The sequence below is a fragment of the Fistularia commersonii genome, chromosome 11 (assembly GCF_037954325.1).
Source record: "Fistularia commersonii isolate RoL2024-O1a breed Wild chromosome 11, RoL_Fcom_v1.0, whole genome shotgun sequence".
Lineage (NCBI taxonomy): Eukaryota > Metazoa > Chordata > Actinopteri > Syngnathiformes > Fistulariidae > Fistularia > Fistularia commersonii.
In genome coordinates, this window is record NC_141294.1 from 14,608,199 (window position 1) to 14,632,879 (window position 24,681).

Genomic DNA, 24,681 nt, shown 5'->3' on the forward strand with positions numbered 1-24,681 from the left:
GCGAAATTCCCTCTAGAACACAGATGAGACCTGGAGGTTTGAGGCTTCCCGGTACAGGGAAGTCAGGCAGGAGGACGCTGGAAAGTCTTGCAAAGCCAAGAACAATCTGGTGAAGGTGTTAGCGTGGAGCCGGGAGAGTTGATTGCCGGTGTTTTGAGCAGATTTAACGGACGCAATCAAGAATTGTGGCGGACAATGATATCAAAACCAGCACTCGTTCAGGATTATTTGTCTCGGAGGTTATGACTTTTCTAAGACAACATGACAGTTCAAGGTGCCCCTGCCGCAGGAGCAGTTCTTATCTGTGTCATGCAGAGTTTAGAAAAAGCAGAGGAATACCACTTGTGTTAAGTCTTACTTAAGCCAGTCAGCAAACAACACTTTCTCACCACAAACAGCAAACGGTCTCCCATTATCATGAGTGAGGATGCTTTTAAATGATGCTCAGGAGCATTTCCTGCAAGGCCTGGTCAACTTCTAAGATTCAAGGGTATTGTCGCCATATGCAATTATAGGGATTCAGACAATGCTATGAAATTGTTACCAATTCAAATGCACTGCAGACAGCAAAGTTAGAATTTCATTGTACAGGGAATCGCGTTTCCACACTGGACATAAGACAATAAATGGTTGGGTCATGTCCAGAGGAGGGATAGTGAATATATTGTTTGACGGATGCTGGAATTGGAGGAAGACCAGAGAAGATTTATGGACGTCATGAGAGAGGATGGTAAGAAGGAGAAATGGAAGAGATGGAGAAGGTTGATTCAAGGGGGAAAGGAAAAAGACGAATTACATTAAACATTTTTCAATTTTTGTACACTCCCTTCACACCAGATGAGTTGCAACAGGAACAATAACACAAAAACAGTACACGCTGGCAAACTTTATTTAATGATACAAACGATACAAATATCAGACTGAGTCCATGCAAAGTGCACATAAATAGGCAACTGAGTATTTACAGGGGTTTCCAATTTTTTTTTAACATTTTTTTTTATTTTACTTGTGCAAGCCAGACCTGCATGTTTATTTGTTATTTTCATTTTTTTTTTTTTTTTTCCACGAACCGTGCACCGCCCGAGAACCGCATCTGCGGACGGACAATAACGGTCACACCGGGATCCAGCGCCTCCGGTGGGGGAACCGGTGGAGGCACCGGTGGAGGCACCGGTGGGGGCCGGGGGAGGAACCCGCTGCACATGCGCCGAACAAAGTGGGCGCTTTTCCGCGCCTCGCCTGCAAAACTACCGCCGTCGGTTGTCCCTCCTCGGTCCTGGCACGGCGACACGTTTTGTCCACGGGAGCGCAGCGGATCCGCAGCCTCCGCCTCTCCCCCACATGTCCACGGAGCTCCGCGGCGCGCCCCGCCGTCCTTTCTCCGCTCCGAGGGCGAACGACAACGCTCCCGTCACCGGTGAGACCCGAAGACGGTCGGTTAGCCGTGCTGGTACCGGAGGGGCCCCGGGGGCCGCCGTGACGTTAGCTCGGATGCTAACCCACCGACCCCGTGAACGTGGCCGGCCGCCTCCCGTTTTGTTAGCTTTCGCTTGCTAGCTTTCACTAGCCAAGCCTGCGGGGGCTAAAGCTAGCCACGGGGAACCCACGGAAAGGGGAGTGTGTGTGGGGAGGGAGGGGGTGGCTGGTAAAGCTATCGCGATTCGGACGCGACTTAAGCGCGATTTATCCACGCGTGGAGCCCTGTCGAGCGTGTCCCGGAGCCCTGTCGGGCAGCGGTGTTTGCTAGTAAACGTCGCCTCCGTAGGGTTCATTCCAGCCCGTCCCATTGTGTTCCCGGTTCGATGGAGCTCCTTCTCCTCACCGCGCTTCTCCTCCATCCAAACATCTCGCCTGCAGGTTCTCCTTGTGCACGTCTTCCAGGCTGAGTGTGCTCTCCGTGCACGTCCTTGTGCAGCTTTTAGCGGTCCCACGGAATTGTCCAAATCAGGGGTGTGCAATGTTTTTCCAGGCCGAGGACCCCCCCCCCCACACACACACACTGTTGTTGCAGGGACCCTTTGCAATACGGATTTGACATATTTTACCTCAGAAACACCTTGCAGAAACGCATCTTTGTGCATGAAAGCTGTTCAAATAATACTCTTTAATTTATGCATTTGTTTATTTTAAACACGTGCAGGTGTAGCAAGCAGGGCTGACATAGATAAACAAACCCCGTCAGCATGCCAGGACTGATATCGGCATTTTCTGTTAATTGATGATAATCTTGCGCCATTGAGCTATTTAGGTTGATTTCTTGTTAGTGAAAAAGAGTCCCGGACGGCGCCTTGCAGAAACACACCTGTTACCAGTGGACGGATGGGTGGTGTTGTTTTCAAGGCCAGTCTGGTGCTTTGAATCTGCATTTCTGAATGAAAGATAACATCCGATCCATTCGATTCATGTAAAAGGGTATTTAAAGATACTTAAACACAAAAGCAGCGCACGATTAGAAAAACACCCACGTCTCCATCAAACTATAGATGTCAACGCTCCATCAGTCATCGCAGTTATTTTCAGCATTCAGCCGTAACACTGGACCACCTACCGAATATTGTCTGGGTCCATCTCTGAGGAGGCCTGGACTCCTCCTGACCTCCGGAGGTGTGCTGTGGTATCTGGCACCGAGACGCGAGCAGCAGATCCCTTAAGTTTCCGTGGATGGCGTGCACATCCCGCCGAACTGGACGGAGATGCTGGAAAGTCAGACGCTAAATCAAATCCTTCAACTGGAACCACCTTTGTGGCGTAGCAGGAGACGTTACCCCGCGTAAAGCAGCAGCCGCCGCCGCCATGATGGACCAAGAAGGTGCAACCTTGGTCCACACGGTGGTTAATTGTTGGAGTTTCATCCGCGTCAATGCAGGACCCAAGGAATTCTAGCAGGCTATTGTTGTCTGAAGCATCAACCCAACCGAGCATCCTGGTGTCAAAACATCCCTGGGTAACAAAAGCACTTCCTTCCTTGGTAGGTTCTGACCACTGCAGGCCTTGACCAGTTCAGGAGATGCTCTGACTTCCTCCTTTTACAACCCCCCCCCCCCCCATTGCTGTCTGGTTCCCGAGTATTATTCCCTTCGCCTGGTTCGTGGTCATAATGTTCTAGTTGATTTTTTTTCGTTGCTGTTTGTCGCGTCGGATCAAGTGAAAGAATTGGACGACTAATTCCAGAACCGCTGTATTTTTTTTGGGGGGGGGCGTTTGATAAATTGCAGAGATGCACCAAAAGGCTTTGACGAACAGGCTGGAGAACTTTGAGGCAACAATTTCCCAAAGTGCTTGACCTCAACCTAATTTTATTTTGAGGTTTATTATTTACATTGAGGTTGAGGGCAGTTTGTCTATGGAGTTGCATCTCCTCCACTCTGAGGCTCCTTCGTCCCTCTGCAATTGTTGTTTTGACGTCCAGTTGTCCACCACCAGATATGTGAATGGTGGGATGTCTATGGGGCCCCGTGATGGCAACTGCGATTTTTAAATTTTTCGATCCTTTTCCCGTGTCATGAATTTGCAACTACCATGGTGACATGTCTCGCTGAAAAGTAAACTCCCGGGTTGATAAAGATAGAGACTCCAGGACAAAATGAATAAAACCGGTGGCCCGATAGTGTAGGATGGACGTAAAGCAAAGAAAATTCCACTGCGTATCACGTGACGAAGCGACCAACAAATGATTTGAAAGTGTTTTTCAAAAATGGTTTTAGAAGGGTTAAATTTCCCTGTGTACAAATGTGACAAAAATCATAACGTTTGCGATTATTTTGCTTCAAATTGGCTCTTTTCTGTATTGTCGGGCCAAATTGTCGGGCTCCGGGGCGCCGCTGAGATGTTCGCAGCTGCTCAGACGCGGGATCTCTGCACTATTTCTGCGGGGAAATCGATCTGCTCTGAAGATTCACCAATTTTTCACACCGAGGCTTCAATATTCCGTCCCGAGCCTTTTAAAATGGATCGCGATGCTGCAGACATGGGAGGTGTTCCCATTTCTGCCGGAGGGCCTGAAGGATTTGCGGACCACTGGCAAGAGGAGAAGCCTTTCTCCTGACATATTCCAAGGCATTCCGCAGATACACTTTGCAGTAGAATAATAGGCCGGGGAGCGCAGGCTTTACCCTGCAGTGTTTTTGTGCAGCAACCGGTTTCAGGCATGTGGAAAGAGCATTGAATTTCGCTTTGCAATCTATCAGAGAACGTGGAGAATGATCTTGATTTACCGAGATGAATTTATTTTTTCAAATTAGTCCCATTAAAGACTCTCGCTATTTAATGTTGTGTTAAACAGACTGGTATATGTTTGATGAAATCTTCTGGTGGCGACTGGACTTGAATTCCTTCCCTGGAGGGTGTATCACCTCCTGCCCGAGGGGTTTCTTGAGTTGGAATGAGCCGCGGGGAGTTTTCCATATCTCAGTGCCAGGGTTGGGGGCCGGTCTGTGCTGGGATGACATGTTAAGTCAGTTTTGCAGAAACTAGGTTGAAGCTGGTTGTTGTGTTAATGGAGGTGGCATTAGGGGCAACAGAGGTACAACTTCTGGGGGTTTCAATTTGAGTAAGTGCTGCTAAAATTCAGATTTTGTGAAACAAAAGGAGATAAATCTGTTAGATCCCTTGGACAGAGGCTCGGGTTGCAGTCACATGGGTCTGGTTTCGGTGGTTTGACCCGGTGTGTGTTGGTCGATCTCGGATCCCAGCTGGAAAGGTTTTGCCTAAGGCCTCCTCCTCTGTTCAGAGGCGGTTTTTCCAATTTGACAAAGATGGCTTCTTTGACTCGTCTCTCAAACGCCCCACCTTCTCCGGCCAGAATGCGGACATTGCTGGTTTAAAAGGAGTCGCCCTTGTCCTTCAGGTGGAGGTGGAGGTGGAGGTGGAGGTGGACCGCCCGTTGGTGCAGAGGTTGCTTCTTCTCCCTGATGTAGAGGTCATCGCGATGTTCATGGCAGGTGACTGCAGACAACACACTCTCCATCTCCTGTCTGGGCGTTCTGTCCTTGCGACGCACCGGTCTTTGCCTCAGGGTATTGCAGGGGTTTGAAATGTACCGGTATTTGCAGTTTTTTGACAACCCTTCAGAGTTTTTTCCCAACGTATGATATGACATTATTTTTACGTTTGGTCCTGTTCCTAAGCCACCGCAGCTCAGACCGGCCCTTAACTCTGGTACTTCTATACAGAAAACTCCCCGCTATCCCTTCCAACTGCGAAATGTCTTTTAAGGGAAGAAATTCCAAGTCCACGTTCCATGGAAAGATGTCATCAAGAATATAATTATATTGTCTATTTCAATCAAGGTTTTTTTTTTACTATATAACATCTGATTCATGAATGTTTTGGTTCATTTAAAATGATATTTTACGACTCACTATTCTGAAAGCTAGCCCAATGGATAGCGCCTAATTGTGATATTCCTGTGCACAAATGTATTTTGGTGGTGAAGATATACTGCGAGAATGACATGAAACTTCTTTTCCTTTGGGCTGCTTCCCTCATGGGTCGCCACAGGCAAACAGCTGCCTCCATCTCACCCTCTCCTCTGCATCCTCTCCTCTCACACCAACTGACTTCCTGCCCTCTTGCGAACCATAAATCTCTCCGGTCTTCCTCCGTCTTCTCCTCAGTGTCTCGAAACCAGACAAAATGGCTGGTCTCACCTCCATCTTCCACATCTTTCAGTCTGGCTGAAACACCTTTCTCTCGTTTGTTCCGGGCTTGCATACATTTCTCCACCGCTTTTCCGTCCTCTGTTGCTCCGGACTGTAAACCCTGGGTACTTAAACTCCTCCAGCGTCCTCATCTCCCTTCCCTGTAGTCTCATGTTCTACTTGGGTCTGAACCGCACACACACATTCTGCCTTGACGCCACTAACCTTCTTCCCCCCTCCCCGCTCTCACTACAGTTGCCAATGTCATCAGCAGTCTTTGTCGTCCATGGAGATTCTTGTCTTACCTCATCTGTGAGCCCGTCCATCACGCGGCGAACATGAGGGGGCTCAGAGCTGATTTCGAATGCTCGCCCACCTCCACCTTGAACTCCGCTGTCACACCTACAGCATCCTTTCTCACTGTCTCATCGCTGTCATACATGTCCTGCACCGCTCTAACATACTATTTCATACAACTGCAGTTCTTCTCCCGTCACCCTATCGTCTGCTTTTTCTAGATATACAAAGGCGCATGGCAGCTCCCTCTGACCTTCTCCGTGCTTTATAAACTCTTTTTTTATTTTTATTTTTTGGTCAGCAAATACTGCATCTGTAGGGCTCGTTGTTGTCATTAAACCACACTCCTTCTCTCTACTACTCTTTTCCAAAACTTCATTGTATGGCTCACCGACTTTATTCCTCTATCATGATCGCAATTCTGCAACTCTCGCTTTTCTTTAAAATGGACACCTTCTCACTTTTCCATGACTCAGGCATCTTCTCACCTTCTAACATCCTCTGGAATAATGTAGTCAGAAACTCTACCGCCACCTCTCCTTGACACTCCCACATCTCTGCATGTACATCATCAGGACCAACTGCCTTTCCACTCTTTGTCCTCTTTACTGCCCCTGCCACTTCACCTTAACTAATCTCTGCGACGTAGCGGTCCACAATGGCGGTCCACCTCTTCAAATCTTCATTGTCTGTGGTTTTCCTCATTCATCAACCCTTTAAAGTACTCTTTCTGCCTTCCCATTACTCTTCTTGTACCATATGCCCTTCGCTTGGCCATCTTGACCCTCACCCAACTCTGCATCTCCCGTCCACCGTCCTCAGTTGCCATCCATCACTAAGTCAATTTATCTACTTTCCTCTTGGATGGCACACCAAGTACTCTCCCACCTGATCACATTAGCATTATTCCAGTCATCTGGGAGCTCCTCCTTGCCGCTCGGAGCCTTTTCCGCCTCCACCATTGTGTCCTCTGCTCTGCCTTTGTCCTCTTCAGCTTCCTTGCCAGCATATTCATCCTACACACAACCATCCAATGCTTTCTGGCTACATTCTCACCTACAGCTACTTTCTAGTCATCGGTGTCATCGGATTGCATTGTCTATGAGAAGAATCTATATGTCATAAGTATCTCGAATGTTCCAAGTTAAGAACCAATCACGACTGTCCAATATCGCATATTGACGTCATTTTTGTATGTGTTTTACAGGAAACGGCCTTGTATGACTTCAGCTCCTGTTATGTCCGGCTGCCATGATGCTTGGGTTGCAGGGCAGTACTTCATCGACCAAAGTGTATCGTTGTGTAGCGTGTTCGGCCACCTTCAACGGACTCGCCTCCTTGCTTGTACATCAGGCAAGCCATGCTGACACTCTTTCCAAAGTGACTGCCGCCCCTCCAACTCAGCCCGATGTCAGCCCGAATGAGTTGCCACTCGGAGGCAAGGAACCTTCCAGTCAGCTCCTGAGTCCGCCTGCCTCAGTGTCGGAGAGCCCTTCGCCTTCGTTTTTTATTTGTGATTGCGGAGAGGAATTCCACGACTTCGATCTTATGCTCAAGCATAAAAACTCACATGCCTCTCAACCCATGGATAATAACAGTGGCCTCTCGGGCACAACGGGGTGTGACAATGCTTTCCCCAACCAACTCAGTCCAAGTGCGACCGAGTCAGGTTTGGTGCGTAGTTGTCCCTCTACGTCAAAGTCCCCTGTTGTTCAGAAAGACCCCGATTCGGTTGAAAGTCTAACCTCTCCTCAAGACCAATGTGTAACCCCTGAAGATGGCTGCGAACCAGAGAAAGCAGATGAAAAAATACCAGAACTGGTAGAGGACGGGTTTTTGGAGGAAAAGACTAATTCTGACCTGGATAAGACAAAGGGTGACAGTTTGCCCAAAAATGATGCCATAATGAAGTTGTTGGCATCCGCGTACATGAAACGTCTTCCCCTCTCTCAGAATAAGATAAATCAAAATGACGACGCGGTTACCCCGAAGCAGGAAATTGTCCCGGTCGATGTAACTCAGCGCACGACAACCGCACCGATCAACGATCTGTCGATCGCGCAGCTACGGCGACTGCTAGCTAAACCCGGCATCAAGACGAAAGCCCCTTCCATAAGCAGAATGCTTGATTCCAGCAGAAAGAGGGTCGTTTCTTTGACTAAAATGCTCTCGCCGGTTATTGTTCTTGAAACTCGGCAAAAGCTCATGGATCCCAACAGCAACGGCAGATACGGAAGATACCAGTGTGGCCGCTGTCGTCGGGTTTTTCAAAATGTGGACAGACTGACCGAGCATCACTTCCTACACAAAAAAGAGAGGATCAAATGTTGCCGTTGGTGCAAACAGCTCATCATCGGTAGGTTGCCTTTCAATGACAATCACGTTTGCCCTCAAATGGTAAAAAAGGGCACGCAGCTGTCCGGTTCGTTAAAAAACAAGTTTTCGTTTGGCCAAAAATTAACGCCGTTCCACAGTTTGAACAATACAAAGAAAGTTTACTTTTGTCCATTGTGCAAGCACAGCTACGCTCGAAGGTACACCCTAAAAATGCACAACTGTCAGGGCAGACCGAGCCCTCGCCAGACCAATCCCTTTATTGACAGTTTGTTAGCGCTGCGATCAGACGGTCAAGACAAAGATGCAGATGATGATCCTGATGCGGACGGACTTCAGCCTGTGAAGAACATTGCCGTGGGCACCGAGGTTACCGGTCAAATCAAGGTAGAGGTGAACTCTCACGTTTCGGAGCAGGCTGCAGGCTCAGAGCTGGCGTGGAATCGTTCCGCCAAAGGTTTCATACCGTTCTTATCCAAGTCTCCGTTAACGCGGGAGCAGGATTGGGATTCGGTATCGGTCGATAACGAAAACAGTAACGAAAGCCAGTGGACGATGCCCTTGGACGATGAAGGCGAGGCCTTCAGTTCCGGAGATAACGTCGGCAGCGACAGCGACGAACACGATGCCACTTCGTCGGAGTTAGCTCAAACGGGCTTGGGCTACTCGATGAGAGAAGATTTAAAACGCTTCCCGTGCAACAGGTGTCACAAAACCTACAGCAGAGCGTCCACTTTGAGCCGCCATTTAAGGCTGTGTGGGCTTCGGGCTCGTGGAATTGTCGCGCAGAGTGGGAGTCAGGCTGTGGTGCCGCTGATCGCCAACAAGGAAAAACCAATGTTCCCTTGTGCGGTTTGCGGGAGGTTGTTTAGCCGGAAAGACAACATGATGGTTCATTTTAGAAAATGCCAATTGAACCACGCGGGCGATGGAAAGACCGCGCAGCAGAATAAATCACGCACCGCGACGGAGGCTTCGACCACAGAGGACGACGGCGGCAATTGGGGCATCATGTCATTGCCCTCTGTCCTTCCAAGGAGGGTGACGTGCGAATGTGGGGTCGGCTTTACATCTCCGAGGCTGCTTCTGGAACACCTGCAAAAACATGCCCAAGAATCCTATACGTGTCCCACGTGTGGCGAAACTGTAAATTCTTGGGCGGACTATGAAATTCACCTGCAGATCCACATGCATCCCCATCACCATCTGCTGAAAGGATTACAACCACAACGGTCACAGCCTCTGTTAATTCGATTCCAGCAGCAGTCGGCGCAGCAGCCTCCGCAGAAACAGCCGCAACTGGGACAACTTCCAAATCCAGGCCTAAAGCAGCAGCAGCAGCAGCAGCAGCAGCAGCCGCCGTCCCAGTCGGTGCGGCATCCTGGACCGAAGCTGCCCTCGCTGGGACACTTTGCAAGCAAGAGGCAACAACGAATTGTATGCTCGCGATGCGGAAATTCATTTGCCAACCACTGTTCCCTTCGAAGACACCTCTCCTGGAATCGATGCAAAGGCGTGCGGGTGACCAGTCTGTCCGCGAACCCGCCCAAAACGTACCACTGTTCCCACTGCAACTCGGACTTCCCGAACACTATCAGTCTCATCTTTCACCAAAGGAGCGGCGCTTGCAAACCCGCCATCAAGCCGGTGCGCTGTCCCGTCTGCCTTCGGTGGTTTGGCACCGTCGTCGGTTTGCAGAAGCACCTGCTGACTCACAAGCAGTCAGAAACGTACCGCTGCGATGTTTGCCAGGGGACCTACCCCAATCTTAAGTCGCTCAAAAACCACCGCAGAAGGATTCATCGCATCATGGCCGCCGAGACGCCGTCAAGCCCACAAGAACTACTGACTTCTTCATGAGATTTTCTTGAGGGGGAAAAAAAAAAAAAGCCTTTTTTTTTTCTTTCTCTCAAAAGGGGGGGAGGGAATCGGTCTAAAACAATCTTTTTTTGTAGTTGCTGTCACATTTAACTTTTTTACTTTGTATAGCTCCATCATGTTTTTTGTTTCTCGCTTAGATCAACTCTGTAGTTTTCTAGTCGTGTATCACTGTAAAGATAACTTGTACATACTTTTTGTCAGTTAATCCTTCCGTTGCAATCTTATAGTATGTAAATATTTCTGAGTATTTGGTAAGCAAAACATTATCAGAGAAGTTGTGATGTAGTTTGTTTCTGGTGTAGATAAACATACCAGTTGATGATCATGATGTCACATCTGGTATTTAATGCTTATCTCGTAGTTTTAAGTTCTGGATTAACTTGTCAAGTTATCCGTTGTGTAAAAAGCACCTTTTGAAGTCCCCTAATTACTTGTCTAGAATTATACTGATGTTATCATGCCTTGCTCTTAAGGGAAACCTACACGTGTACAGTTTTATTCAAAAAGAAAATCAAAATGATAAGTTCTGATTTGTAAGTCTTCATTTCGTGTCACCAGTTCATTCCCTTTGTGGTGCGACGCGACACACGTGGCTGTTGACACCGTTCATATTTTGGTGAATCGACTTACATCCAAAAAAAAGACAACCAACTCCTGATTTTTCTTTTTCCCAGCACATCATCGACAGGTGTGTTGACCTTACCGCATCACTCAATTATTTCAAATATTCCAATTGTGTCTGTGGTATACTTATTTGTTTTATTACATTTCTACAGGTGTACTCTCAAATTCACGTTGTGGTAAGAACAATTGGTCCGTGTCAGAACTCCCCTTGATCCCCACACCTTAAAGATGAATGTAATTTGATTTTTAATATTCTATTGAAGAATTAGCTGCTCAATAAAGAAAAATAAATGTGTACATTATACAGATATTTTGTTACCACAAAGTGTATCCCTGATGATATACCTGTGGAGGTTTATAAGTGACTAGGAGAGGCAGTGGTAGAGTTTCTGGGTAGATTATTCAACAGGATCTTAGTGAGAAGATGCCTGTGGAATTGTGAAGTGTTTGTGCCCGTTTTTAAGAATAAGGGTGGATGTGCAGAACTGCGGTAACTGTAGAGGGATAAAGTTGATGAGCCGTACAATGAAGTTATGGGGAAAAAGTAGTGGAAACTAGACTGAGAGCAGAAGTCAGCATTTGTGTGAGCAGTAATATGGCTTCATGCCTAGAAAGAGTACTACAGATGCAGTATTTGCTTTGAGAATGCTAATAGAGAAGGTCAGAAGGAGCTGCATTGCGCTTTTGTACACCTGGAAAAAGCATACGAAAGGGTGCCGAGACAGGAACACTGGAGTTTTATGAGGAAGTTTGGAGTGGCAGAGGTATGTTAGACTGGAGCAGGACATGTATGCTAGCCGTGAAACAGTGGTGCGGTGTTTTGTTGGGGTAACAGAAGTTCAAGGTGGAGTTGGGACTTAATCGGGGATCAGCTCTGAGCCCCTTCTTGCTTGCAGTGGTGATGGACAGGCTGAAAGATGAGGTTAGACAGGAATCCCCGTGGACCATGATGTTTGCAGATGACGTGATCTGTAGTGAGAACAGGGAACAGGTAGAGGAAAATCTAGAGAGCTGGAGGTATGCTCTGGAAAGGAGAGGGATGAGGGGTTACTCAGCAAGACAGTATATGTGCAGAACCCGGATGGAACAGTGAGGCAGATGGAGATCAAGAAGTTGGAGGATTTCAAATACTTAGGGTCAACAGTCCAGAGCAACGGAGAGTGTGGAAAAGAAGGAAAGAAACAGGTTCCGGCAGGTTGGAATGAGTGGAGAAAAGTGTCAGGAGTACGAAGAGACAAAAGATTGTCAACCAAAAGGAAAGGTGGAGGAGACAGTGGTGAGATGTTCTACAAACACTGACAATGACCAAAAGACAGGAGGCAGAGCTGGAGGTCACAGAGATGAAGATGTTGAGGTTCCAGGATGGATAGGATCAGAAAAGAGTCCTTCAGAGGGACGGCACATGTAGGACGTTTTGGAGAGAAGGTCAGATGTTTGGGTCATGAACAGAGGAGGGAGAGTGAATATATTGGTAGACGGATGCCGGAATTGGAGGTCTAGAGGAAGACCAGAGAAGATTAATGGATGTCATGAGAGAGGACATGAAGTTAGCTGATGTGAGAGGAGGATACAGAGAATAAGGCTAGATGAAGAGGTTTGATTCGCTGTGGTGACCTCTGAAGGGAAAAGTCCGAAGGAGAAGAAGAAGAAGTTCTGCAGGTTAATGCAGCTGTGATCTGGCTAATATGTCACAGACACAAAAATGCATTACTAATTAAGTTAAATACTAATGTGTAGCATTGATGAATTAGTGATTAGTCTTCCAACCTTTATTGTTTTCTTCTGAATGAGCTCTCAAAATTGTCACCAACATAATTGAGCATCAGCCACTGATCTAAATTTCAAAGATTGATGCTGGATTTAAATAGATCTGAAAGTTCACATCTCAAACACCACTGGTACTCTTTCTCTGCTTAAACTGTAGATTCATAAAATATTTACATGAACCTTACATTTAAGTGTATTAAAACCAAGCCCCATTGTTCCCTGTGTAATATGAGCTCTTCCTGGTTTGCTATTTTGGAAACCATTATTGCTGGGATTTTTTTTTTTTTTTAATTGTACTTCATTAGAAATACAGCGATTTTTAGTTTTTGAGTGTGTTACAATCAAAATACTAATATGGATGTCAACAATATATATTTCGCTCTATACTGTGACGGGACGGGAATATAAATCACCCCCCGTCATTATTCATTCATTGTACCGCAGGCAGGGTCGCGTTGGATCACAGGGTCACGTAGAGACATGCAACCATTCACACGGCGCCAAATTAGAGTCTTCAATCGACCGACCGTGGGAGGAAACCGGAGAACCGAAGGAAACCCACGCAGACACGGGCAGAACATGCTAAACCCCACGCAGAAAGCAAACCAGGAACCCACTGTGCCACCATGACGCCCACGTCACCCAAGATCATTCCAAGCACACGTTTACCTGAACTTTGATTTGTTTCTATTCATAAAACATGTACCTCAGCATCATTTCACAGTATAGGTGAGTACACGAAAGAACTGACATTTTTTTCCCTCACCTCAGCAGCCTTCCTATCTACAGAGACGCACTTTTGTGTCAAATATCTTCCTAAATTGGTGTCTTTGTTGATCTGAGCTGGAATACATTATAACAATTAACAGCGCAGTCCTCTTGTTACTAATTTTACTGTATTTTTTTTTTGTGGATGTCTTTTGCTATCTTTTAATTGTCTCTTTTATTTATATTTATACTCATATTTATTGTTATTGATATTGTCATAGTGGCGAATTTCCCCTATGGGGATCAATAAAGTATATCTTATCTTATTTTGTCTTAGCTTATCTTCAGTGCTAAAGGCTAACGAGCGGCTAGCTGCAGTTCCGCAATCCTGCCGATAGGGAGCGCTAGAAACATCCCAAACCCCGACGGTCGCTGCGCGCCATCCGTAGAAGAAGAAGGAGAAAAAAAAGGGGGTCTTCCCTCTCTTTGGTGTGGCTAACAGCTACCCCTCCATGTTAAACGCCGGCAAGTTAGCCCGTTTCCCCCTCCCCGAAACGGGACAAGAATGAAGCCGTATGCGGTCGCCGGCGAGGACGGAGCGGAAGATTAACGCGGTGGTTGTTCGGCCGCCGTGCTAAGGTGAGCTCATCCTGCTGTCATTAGCTGGGTAGTTGAAGCTAACGCTAGCATCGTAGCAGGCGCGGGTTCCACACTCACACACACACACACACACACGCAAAACAAACAAACAAAAGCAAATGATGGTACAAACACTGCATTGGTCCAAGATAACCAGCCCGCCCTGTTTTCGTTTTGTGCAGAAATGCAGCGTGTTAGCTTTGGCACAGGACTCCTTGGGGTGTGTGTGAATCGTATGCAAGTCACAACCTATCAAGTGCACTGACAGAAGTAGCGTTCATTAGACGTGCAGTCCAGTGGGTTTGTCTCAAGTTCTGGAAAAAAAAATAAAAATAAAGACGACAGCATGACATCGTTATAGTGTGTTGCTTCTTCTTTTTGAATTCTCTCCATTTTGACTTGCCGTGCACAAGTGATGGCACAACCGGGTCCTTGTGTTATTTGTGACCCACGTCGGGTAATCGCTGGGGTTTTATTTCAGTTTTCTCGTTGCATTTGTTCTAACAGATGTGTTTGTGTCGCCAGAAGAAGGTGCACAGGAAGGTCCAAAAGGGAAGCCATCCATGCCCAGTGTGACCATGGAGAGAGGAAGGCAGAAGCTCATCTTGGGAGATGACTTCACTGAAGACATGATGAATACCGGCGGGATCTGCTTCAGCTGCGAGCAGATATTTGCGAGTCGAAAATTCCTGGAGGAACACGTGTGCCCCTCTGCGAGTCACATCTGTTCTTGCGGAACAGAGTTTGCCGAATACGAAGACATGCTCTTCCACAGCACGACTCACGAACCGGGACATCAAGTGCTCGACCATGAAACGATAAGGAAGCGCAGGATCGAGAAGTGTATGGAAGAAGAGGAGAAACTGAAAAGGCTGCAATCCGGCGAGGTCGTCTGGAAGGTGCCAAAATCCTACAATGCGCATTCAAAGCCATTGCTGGGGAGGTCTGCGTCACAAGCGCCCAATCGTTCAACTCGTGTGCCACAGAGCCGCATGCAGTCAGCGCAGAATCAACAAGTGCCTGCATTGTATCAGTCTGTGTCGCGATCTTCGCTCTCCAATCCAATCCAGTCGGAAACAGACATGCAAAATATTTTCGCAGGGGTGGGCGCGCCGACCGTGGATCTTTGGACATTCTACCAACCGGTGGTGTTGGTGCAAACTGTGCGCAAGTTTAACAAGAACAAGCCATACACTTGCGGTAAATGCGGCGAGGGTTTTACGTCAAGAAACTATCTCATCTCCCACCACAGCTCACATGTTACGGATAAAGTGTCTGGCTGTATAGGGTGTGGATTGCTGCTCTCCAGTAAAAAGTTAGTGCCTCGCTTCCACATTTGTAACTCACCAAGCACCGCTACCAAATTCAGGCTCATCACCGCAAAACCCGTGAATCTGCCGGGTCTTTATCCGAACGCCCGGTTGTTTCACGCCTCCCCCAAATCATTCAAAAGCGCGCATCGTTGCGAAAGAGGTCAGATGCTTCACGCCGCCTCTGCCCTTCAGCTGAAAAATCAGGAACTCAGATCACATTATAGAAACAGTCAAAGGCAACACGTTAGTCCATCCCTGCAGTCGAGGAGTCAGTTTTCCAATGTCAACATCACTTTACCGCTCATGTCGAAGAGTCATAGTCCAAAGGCATTTGTATCCAACAAGCACCGCTGGGGGCTTCATAGTCATCCCTCCGCGCAGTTGAGGACATGCTCGTCATCAGGCGCGCTGGCCAAACCCATGCAGATATACGCTAAACCAAAGGGGTTCACGTGTCGAGTCTGTTATATCCCTTTTGAGACGCCTCAGCTTCTTCAGAGGCACAAGTGTGTCAAAGCACAGGAGTTTATGGCAAAGCACAGTCGAGTTAGTAAACAGTTTATAAGACAGAGACGGGTGATACCGTTGGGAAGGCCAGGTATCGCTCAGATGAACGGCGGGAGAAAATTTGCCTTCGCGGCCTCGAGCAATTTGCCGAAAAAGCAAGTCGTGGCAGTGGGTTTCGACAAAGGGCAAGGGGCGGTTCCAATAAACGCCAAAACGACAGCAACGGCCACGGATTTCGAAGACGATTGTTACATTGTTGAAAGTGGAACGGACAAACCGGCTGAGATGATTTACCAAGTCACCTCATCTGTCCCAATTAAAACTTGACAAAACCGGAAAAGCACACCCGGTTTGCATGTCACGTTACATTTATTTAGGACCAAGGAAAAAGGAGACGGCGCTCCGGTAGAATACATGCTTGGTAAGGTATTAATTCCACAAAATTACAAAGGTTCTCTGACCTCGTCTAAGCTATTTATAAGTGTCTATTGCTGTAAAATGGTTTGCAAGAAACGTCAATATCGATTAATTTGAACATGTTTTTGTCAACGCGATACAAGATCCGGACTTTTACGCCAGTGTGATCTGCATTGGCTACAAAGGAGAAAGAGGGTAAATGAATAAACATTTCTATAAAAAATGACACGTGTACATAAGAATTTGGTTCACTCATGCTTTGGGGACAACCAGGCACTGTATTATAGTATCTTCGTTTTTGTTTTTCTAAATTTTTAGTGGGATCAGAATGTGTTGTAAGCTTATTGAGAATCGATCATGACACCTTGTTTGTTCTTACCCATCGTCACATTTTAAGAACATAATATGTTGTATTAAACTATATTTTCAAACCCACTGTGTTTGTTTTTTGGAGGGTAAAAGCAAGTCAATTCACTGTGAACTTGGCCCGAACCAAGGATCATTTTGCCACAAGCGTAGCTGTGGCAAAAAAATGGTCGGGTTTCATAACGTGCAAGATTTACCGGTAAATTTTGCATCTGGAAAAATAGCCACTACACTTCGAAGTATCTCTGCAGTCTTATTTTCAATAAACACGCAAGGAATGGATTGATGAAGTTCATCCAGTTCTCACGAGGAAACCTGAAAGAAGCGTTTCGATTTGTCAGTAAAGTCTTGCGTGAGCGACGAGCCCCTTCGTTTGTGGGCGGACAAAACATGTGCATGTTGGATTTCCCCTTTGTGCATCACCTTTTTCTTGCTTTTTCTCTTTCTAGGCCTTCAGGCTCAGGTCGCCGGTCTTGCGTGTCCACTAGGGGGCGCTGTTCTGCCGCAAACGGGTTGATGCCCGTGTGTTTGCGGTGAGCTAACGAACTGCGGCTAATAACAATTACCCACTGGTGCGGCGTTCAAGGACCGCACGTTTATTTGTAAACTCAAGCGTGGGTGAGTTCACTTTCACCCACACGGGAACAGAGCTAAACAGGCAATTATATTCACAATTAAATCCACCTATTGGCGATGAAAGGCATCAGTGTGAATACAAATTGTCGGCGTTTATGCTTTTTTTTTCACCACCACCCCCCCCCCCCCCCCCCCGAGATTTCGTCGCGTTCACCCGTTCGTTTCTGCTGCGTATCTCAAAATTCCGTACATTCTGTCAGCACTTGAAGTAGCCGCCCTTTTCTCCTCTCCGACGTGATTGACACCTTTGCGGTTCGCTTTGTGCAAGGATGCGGAGCCGTGCGCGGCTGCCAGATGTCCGGAGAGGAAGACAAACACAGACTAGTCTCGGGGAAAGTTCAGCGGAGAGACACAAGCAAACCCACCGAGTGTGTAAAACGGCCACGTAACGGCAGCGCTCCATGTTAGCTTGGAGACAACCAGTGCTAGCTAGGTGAGCAACCGTCAGTGCATGGCAACGCAGGAACCGGTGCCGACTCTTCCCCCGCACAGGCAAGACGTTTGTTTTTCCTCCAGCTAGTCGTGTTTCGCTTAACCGTGTCGAGAACTGGTGAAGGGGGGACGGTAACCAGCGACGGAGGGAACCGTAAGAGCTGACATAGTTGTTAACGGATCGGTTCGTGTGGGCCGAACCGCTTGCTAGCAAGTTAGCCTAGCATGGTGGTGGAGGTGCAGGGAGGGGGAACGCCTTCATTGTAAAAGCATGCTGGATGTAGTTTTTTCTTTTCTTAATCTTTATCTTTCACCTGGATCAGAATGCAAAATAACCCCCCCCCCTCCCTTCCCTGCAATCCCCTGTGGGAACAGTGATCTTAAATGTAAAGGTATTCCCCTTCCCTGCTTGCAATGCTGCACCTGATGAAATGCATGTGCAAGGAAATGCATGTGTTTTACTTTCTGCAGCCTCCTTTTTCCTCTCCTGTCCTTCCACAGAAAGCGTTCCCACAGCGGAAAAGGACGGCTGCAGGTGCAGCTGACAGCGCTTGAGGTTTCCCGGCGAAATCTGTGCCTGGAAACGTGCGCTGCATGGAAACGATGGCGAGCGGCCGGCCACACAAGTGTGGGAAAGTGCGGCAATTGAGACAAAATACATCCGTTGCAGAAGAATTTATCCGGGTCTCATATTTGTGAATTGTCACAAAGACGACGATGAACCCTAAAGGGTGCACCGGGGTTGAAATCATGCCCGTCCTGCAATATCGTACCTTTTACTGTCTGAAAAAATCTTGGGGTTTTGCTTTTTCCCCAAGCATTTGGTAAAAAATGGCAAATTGGCTTAATCAGCGTTTTGCTTTCTTATCAGTTAAATAAATATTAATTGACATCGAGGGAAAACAAATCAACAGTCTCATAAAATTTTCCTTCAAACCTTGGGGGAGATTAGTGCCGCACCGAAACCGAGCGCCAGGATGTCTCAATATTGGGAAATATTTTGTGTTTGTCATTTTTCTCACACCTTTCCTGCACACTCAATTAAAATCAAAATAAACTGATGATCTGGAGACATAATCTCAGCTGTTTACATGGCATTGTCCAAACTTTAGTCAAGAAGGAAAGATCGAGGTGTGGTGTATCCTTTACAAATGATTTTTTGGGGCGTCACCACACACACACACACACACACACACACACACACAAACATGCACAATCATTCAAATTGAATTACCCGTTGATGCTGTATCCTGATCAGAGGCTGCTTCAGTGCATTAACGTCTCAGCAGTGACAGCGAGCGATCGCTGAAGGAACTCCTTTTATTGGTTCTTATCTCGGATAAATCGTCCTGATTTTGATTTTTTTCTGTCCGATAAAGCGCAGGTAGAAGCTGCGGGCTTGGAGCCCTCGTGCTGTGCTGGGTTCAAGTCAACAAACTGGAAAAACGCGATGATTTTATTGTGAAATCATCGCGTTTTTCCCGTTTCTGCCCCCAAAATCTCCCCTTTAAATATATTTGCTTCCCTCTTTGCCTGTTATGTCGCTTTTGGCTCTTAATCCTGTTTATATTTGCATAAACAAATGCAGATACTTGTTTGTATGTCTTTATTTAGGCACCAGAAGAAGATAATAATAGAGCACATTCACATTCACTGTTTGCATCTTGTGTTTCTTGACATCAACTGTCACAAACTTTTTTTTTCTTTGTACTCCGCAGTTTCCCGGAGGGAACGGGTGTAGCGAGGGAGGCCGGCGCTCCGCGTGGTTCGACGACATGAAAGCGACCGACGTCTCCGAACCTCCAGCCGAGTCCCGCTCGTCCGTCCAGCCGGTTCCCTCGGAGCCGCCGAGCGACCCGGGCTGGCCGGGCGGCGAGCGCGTGGCGTCGCAGCAGAGGCCGAAGCAGGAGTCGGAAACAGCCGGCGTGGACGCTTGCGCCTCGACGACGGACGGCCGCGGAGGACCCGCAAAGGTTTCCAGACAAAAGCGCAAGCATCCGCGAAAAATCGGACGGCTGAACAATTCTGCAATTCAACACAAAGAGGTCAGCACGACCGTCCCGTTGGAAAACCACGGCGGTGACGATTTTCCCGGCGCCGCGGCGAACAGCCTTACTCACAATGAGACGTCCGACGGAAAACCGGAGGACCTCTCTGCGCAGGGGAAAAGAACCGGAAGACACAAGAAAACGTTTACAAAGTCGGCGGAGGTGGTGGAGGCACCCGACGCCAATAATGTCATCCGTCCTACATGGAGGCTGAGGAGTCGAGAACTACGGCCCGCGGCGCAAGATGGAAAGACGGAATCCGTTATCCAGAAGGAAACCGACGACTCCCTCGCCGCAGAAAATGGCCCAAAGCCCGTCGGTAAAAGAAGGAGAGCAAAGTCGCAAAGCGAGCGGCAAATCCCGGCCAAAGTGTCCGAACCGGACGCCCCGCCTGCGCCGAGCAGCGACCCGGGCCGCCGGGAGGGGGCGGCGTCCGGCGGCGCCGAGCGACAGCCCCGTCCGGACGGAGCGGAGGAGGTTTCTCCACCGCGGGACACTCAGACAGCAGCCGAGACCGAGGTCGTCTCCTCCGACTGCACCGGTAACGCCAATTCCGTGCGTCGCTGCGACGCAGACTCGGATCAGTCGCTGCGGGTGAACGGCCGCAGGAAGTCGCCGGGCCAGCGGGACTCATCCATGAACGCCGATCCTCTGCCTCCGCAGGATACGGAGGGTCAGCCGGACGACTCGAACCCCGGCGCCGCCGAATGTTTACAAAACCGTGCCAAAGCTAAAGTTAAACCCGAGGGTCCGAACAATCAGGTGGTGTTTTTCCGACGCAAGCGGGGCGGGAAGAGGCGGCGGAGGGTCAGCAAGGTTTTGCCGCAGAACCGTCACGAAGGCGGCGCGGACGTCGGTCCGCCGGAAACAGGCGGCGGGAATAAGGAGATCGTCCAGGACGCGGCGGACTCCAGGGCAGAGGAGAGGGCTCCGAATAAATGTGAGGAGTGCGGACGAACGTTTAAATTTCTCTCCCAGTTCATCATCCATCAGCGCGTCCACACGGGGGAGCGGCCGTTCGAGTGCCCCGAGTGCGGCAAGGGTTTCAGCAAGAACTCCAACCTGAACCTCCATCTGAAGACGCACAAGAAGAGCAACATCTACAGGGAGTGTCCGTACTGCAAAATCAAATTCTCCTGCGCCGAGTATCCCGCCCACATGGCCGTGCACGCTCACGAGCGCGAAGCCGAGGCCGCCGCCGAGAGGCGGAGCGGCGGCGGGAACCCGACGGATTCCAAAGCGGCGTCCGTGTCCTCGTCCCCGGGCCGGGAGAAGAGGAAAAATAAGGAGTGTCAGTATTGCGGGAAAACCTTCTCCTTCCAGTCGGCACTCATCCGCCACGTGCGCGTCCACACGGGCGAGAAGCCGTACAAGTGCGACATCTGCGGCAAAGCCTTCGGTCAGGCGTACTTCCTGCGCGTCCACGAGCTCACGCACTGGTCGGTGAAGCGCTACAACTGCACGGGCTGCGAGAAGTCCTTCACCCATTACAGCAACGCCAAAAACCACACCTGCCGGCCTTCGGGTGGCGCCGATGACGCGCGGCCTCAGAAGACGTTCAAGCCCTCGCTCACCTACACGTGCCACATCTGCAAGAACGTCTTCGACCGGCTGCCGGAGTTCAACAGCCACATGAAGGCTCACACCGGAGCCAAGCTGTACCGGTGTTTGTTCTGCGACAAGCTCTTCGGCGTGCTGTCGGAATTCAACGCCCATCGCAGCGGCTGCCGGGGCGAGAGGAACACCGTCAGCATCACCATGACGGAGAACAGGATGTCGTTGGTCCAGTACACGGTGCCGGCGCTCAGATATTCATCGGGTCAGAAGTTGCCCTCCGCCTCGACGCCCGGAGACCGCGAGACGCGGAAAAGACCGCCGCCGGGTCCCGGAAAGAAACGCGGCCCGGGCTCGAGGAAACCCTTCCAGGCGCCGGTCGTCCCCGGGCGCCGCATGTCGCATTTCGCCTCCACCTTGAACAAACTGGATAACCGATCGGACCCCAGGAAGTACCTGTGCCCGAGCTGCGGCCGGATGTTCAGGCACATGGGCCGACTCCGAGCCCACATGCTCACCCACGCCCAGGGCCAGAGCTACACCTGCACCTGCTGCGGCAAGACGCTGCAGAGCTGGAAGAAGCTCTGGTACCACCAGAGGGTCCACCGCCATCGGCGCGGTCGCTTCACCTGCCCCAAGTGCGGCCAGGGATTCCGCTTCGTGGAGCCGTACAGGAAGCACATGAGCAAACACCCGGAGTTCCAGTGGGTGCAGGCCAGGCGCAAGAAAGTGCTCCTGCCTTACCAGTGCGAGCAGTGCGGGACGAGCTTCAAGACGCTGGATTTGCTTTTCAACCACCAGCTCTGCCACTCCTCGGCCCCCGACGCGCACAAGGACGCCGACTTCGACCTGTCCATCGACGAGCAGTACGGCAGAGGCGTATCGAGCCCCCTGACGGCCGGGCCTTTAGCCGTGTTTTATCCCGTGCCTGACCAAACCATCAGACCTGTCGCGCCGCCCCAGACGGGTTACCCTCCGCTCGCCCCGCTCCCCAAATACCCCGACCGGGACGCTCCCCGAGAACCCCCTGCCTACCACGTGGTCGCCCGTGTCCAAAATCCCGACGACCCCGCCCGCGCCCACTCTATGCAAGACGTTTGCGACAAAACCGACGCGGAGAAGCCCGTCACGCCCCCGAGGAACGCCAAGAGACACGCCGACGTGTCGAGCGAAGGCTCGGCGGAGGGCGTCCGCTGCGCCGTCTGCGGCCTGGAATGCACCGCCATCTCAGAACTGTATCACCATTACCTGCAGCACGCCAGAGGCCAGTTGTAGAAGCAGAGGAGCGGCCGCAGCACCGTTTACAGCCCGGCGCTCCACCGCGGGGACGCACAGGGACGCCGTCCGCTGTTCGCCCAGGAAGAAAAGGGAACGGTATTCGCGCACAAGCGAGCGCTACTTTCCATTTCAAAAAAAAAAAAGTTCACGGAGAAGAGAACTCTGGGTAGAAGCCACTACACATCCTGTCGTTTCTGTGCATTTCTGCCTTCTTGTCAGGGGGACAGAAACTACATCGACTCCCTTGTGAAATGATCAGGTACTTGGACGGAGGGGTTCGGCAATAGAAGGGCTGGATTTACCGCCGGGTTCCTCTGTCACGCCGCTCGATGTTCGCGCCGAAACAGCCGATCACTGCGACCGTCGGCGCCGTCTCTCAGCGGTCCGGCTCTGCCGCTCATCCGGCCGGTGTCATTTGACGGACCTGACCTGGATTGTCGGTGTTTATTTCGCCATCTGATGGCAGGGCCTCCTTCCCCCCCCCAGACATGTACCTTTGACCCCGAATGGAGACCTGCGACAGGCCGCTTTCATACGGGGGAATTTTGCCCCGAACCGTCACGAACAGGCGCCCTGGTTAATGTTTCTTTGTCCCGCAGATTTGTTTCCGTTCAACTGCAGAAATCCAGTCGATGCTTCACTCGCAAAGATTCATCAATAAAGTGACAAAAGCACATTCCAAGTATTAGTAAAATGTTCAGATTATTTTTTGAAAAGTAAAAGTCCGTGGATTTTACCTTCTCATGTCTTGGTTCTTAAAGGACGAAGCAGATGAAACGTCGTGTCATGCAAAGTGTTCTGTTTGTATCTAGATCTATGTTATAGTCTGTCCACAAAAAACAATAAAAGTCACTTTTATAATTATATTTGACCGTCTGACCATCTTTCTCTGCAGAACCGCTTTTCTGCTCCATTGTTCAACCAAGAAATGCAACACAAAAACAAGACCAGGTGGGAAACGAAGTCGATTTTAATACATTTTAATTGCGCTTAACAATTGTCAAACACCCCCTCGGGTGAGGTTTCCTTGTTTGGATCTCATGGTGGAGCAGATCCAGGAGATGAAAAGCGATCATCATCTTACACGGGTACGGCTCGTATCAAGTATTGCGTTTCAGAACCGCCCACGTAGGAATCCTTGCGATGCACAAATTATTTCTGATAAAAATCTTGTGCAAAATGATGATATCGCAATCAAATTGTGTTTTCTCACTGCCGCTTTTTCATCAAACGAAGCTTATTTCTTTATAGACGTGACGTTTTACAGTCGCTGCCACCTGAGATCTTTCTGTAAAGATGAAGATGTCGTCGGTACTTTTAGTCTCACGTCACCTTTTCCTTGATTTCACAAGCGTTCTATTCAACCGCGTGGCAAATGTACTGAATTTACTTAAAAACATTTGACCGAAGTGTCTCAATTCACGAAAGCGTGGTGTGATTTCTGCACGTATAACTTTAGCAGTGAGCGGCGGACACCACCCAGGTCCTGAAGATCAGGGAGCCATGTGAGTGTGTGTGTGTGTGAAAGTCAACGTGTGTGTGTGAAAACTTGTGTGAAACAGAAGCCGACGTATTGATGATGTGGCCCCGATAAACAGGCCCCTGAATGCAGCGTGTTGCATTTCATGTCTCTTTGTAAAACTATTTAACAAAGACGATCAGACCCTAGATTTGTTTTTATTGTCTCTATTCTAAAAGTGATCGGAAGGTAATTTGTTCATTACTTCATTGTTCATGTTATTCATCTTACAATTGTAATTATTATTATTACTATGATCATGACTTACTATTATTACTAAAATTATTGCCGTTGTTATTAATGATAATAATAATAATACAATCGTAATCATTATTATTGCTGTTATTTCTATGATCATTACTGTCATTGTTATTATTATGGTGATGGTGATTATTATTATAATTAATGATAATAATAGTACAATCGTAATCATTATTATTGTTGTTATTTCTATGATCATTAGTGTTATTGTTATTATGATGGTGATGTGATTATTATTATAATTAATGATAATAATAATAACATGATTATAATCTTTATTATTGTTGCTGTTAGTACTATGATCATGACTGTTACTGTTATTATTATTATTATTGTGGTGATGGTGATATTATTATTAATGATAATCATAATATGATTGTAATCCTTATTATAGATTATTGTTTTTATTACCATGATCATTACTGTTATTATTATTATTATTTGATGGTGACTATTATTAA

General features: G+C 48.5%; 3 protein-coding genes across 8 annotated transcripts; all 3 read left to right on the forward strand.

The window, feature by feature from the left end:
* Positions 1 to 1,164: 1,164 nt before the first annotated feature.
* On the forward strand, positions 1,165 to 10,668 carry LOC147229633 (uncharacterized). 2 transcript variants are annotated; one of them, XM_086155161.1, is made up of 2 exons: positions 1,165 to 1,417; positions 7,144 to 10,668. In XM_086155161.1, exon 2 carries the CDS (start codon positions 7,188 to 7,190, stop codon positions 10,128 to 10,130), a length of 2,943 nt encoding a protein of 980 aa, XP_086011287.1. In that variant the 5' UTR covers positions 1,165 to 1,417; positions 7,144 to 7,187; the 3' UTR covers positions 10,131 to 10,668. The 2 variants fall into 2 exon arrangements, with proteins under 2 accessions (XP_086011287.1, XP_086011288.1); XM_086155162.1 differs by lacking the exon at positions 1,165 to 1,417 and adding an exon at positions 4,873 to 4,940.
* A 3,029-nt stretch (positions 10,669 to 13,697) lies between these two features.
* Positions 13,698 to 16,555, forward strand: LOC147229634 (uncharacterized). Of its 3 annotated transcripts, none has more exons than XM_086155179.1 (2): positions 13,698 to 13,889; positions 14,418 to 16,555. In XM_086155179.1, exon 2 carries the CDS (start codon positions 14,453 to 14,455, stop codon positions 16,034 to 16,036), a length of 1,584 nt encoding a protein of 527 aa, XP_086011305.1. In that variant the 5' UTR covers positions 13,698 to 13,889; positions 14,418 to 14,452; the 3' UTR covers positions 16,037 to 16,555. The 3 variants fall into 3 exon arrangements, with proteins under 3 accessions (XP_086011305.1, XP_086011307.1, XP_086011308.1); XM_086155181.1 differs by having other exon boundaries at positions 13,699 to 13,889; positions 14,415 to 16,555; XM_086155182.1 differs by having other exon boundaries at positions 13,715 to 13,889; positions 14,397 to 16,555.
* An 803-nt stretch (positions 16,556 to 17,358) lies between these two features.
* On the forward strand, positions 17,359 to 23,306 carry LOC147229635 (uncharacterized). Of its 3 annotated transcripts, XM_086155157.1 has the most exons (3): positions 17,359 to 17,561; positions 18,062 to 18,196; positions 19,279 to 23,306. In XM_086155157.1, exons 2-3 carry the CDS (start codon positions 18,155 to 18,157, stop codon positions 22,435 to 22,437), a joined length of 3,201 nt encoding a protein of 1,066 aa, XP_086011283.1. In that variant the 5' UTR covers positions 17,359 to 17,561; positions 18,062 to 18,154; the 3' UTR covers positions 22,438 to 23,306. The 3 variants fall into 3 exon arrangements, with proteins under 3 accessions (XP_086011283.1, XP_086011284.1, XP_086011286.1); XM_086155158.1 differs by lacking the exon at positions 18,062 to 18,196 and having other exon boundaries at positions 17,359 to 17,620; XM_086155160.1 differs by lacking the exon at positions 18,062 to 18,196.
* The last annotated feature ends 1,375 nt before the right edge of the window (positions 23,307 to 24,681 follow it).

Coding starts and splice junctions, on each gene's coding strand:
- LOC147229633 (XM_086155161.1), top strand. CDS start 7,188: ATGATGCTTGGGTTGCAGGGCAGTACTTCATCGACCAAAGTGTATCGT.
- LOC147229634 (XM_086155179.1), top strand. CDS start 14,453: ATGCCCAGTGTGACCATGGAGAGAGGAAGGCAGAAGCTCATCTTGGGA.
- LOC147229635 (XM_086155157.1), top strand. CDS start 18,155: ATGGAAACGATGGCGAGCGGCCGGCCACACAAGTGTGGGAAA. Junction 18,197..19,278: donor GGCCACACAAGTGTGGGAAA/GTGCGGCAATTG, acceptor TGTACTCCGCAG/TTTCCCGGAGGGAACGGGTG.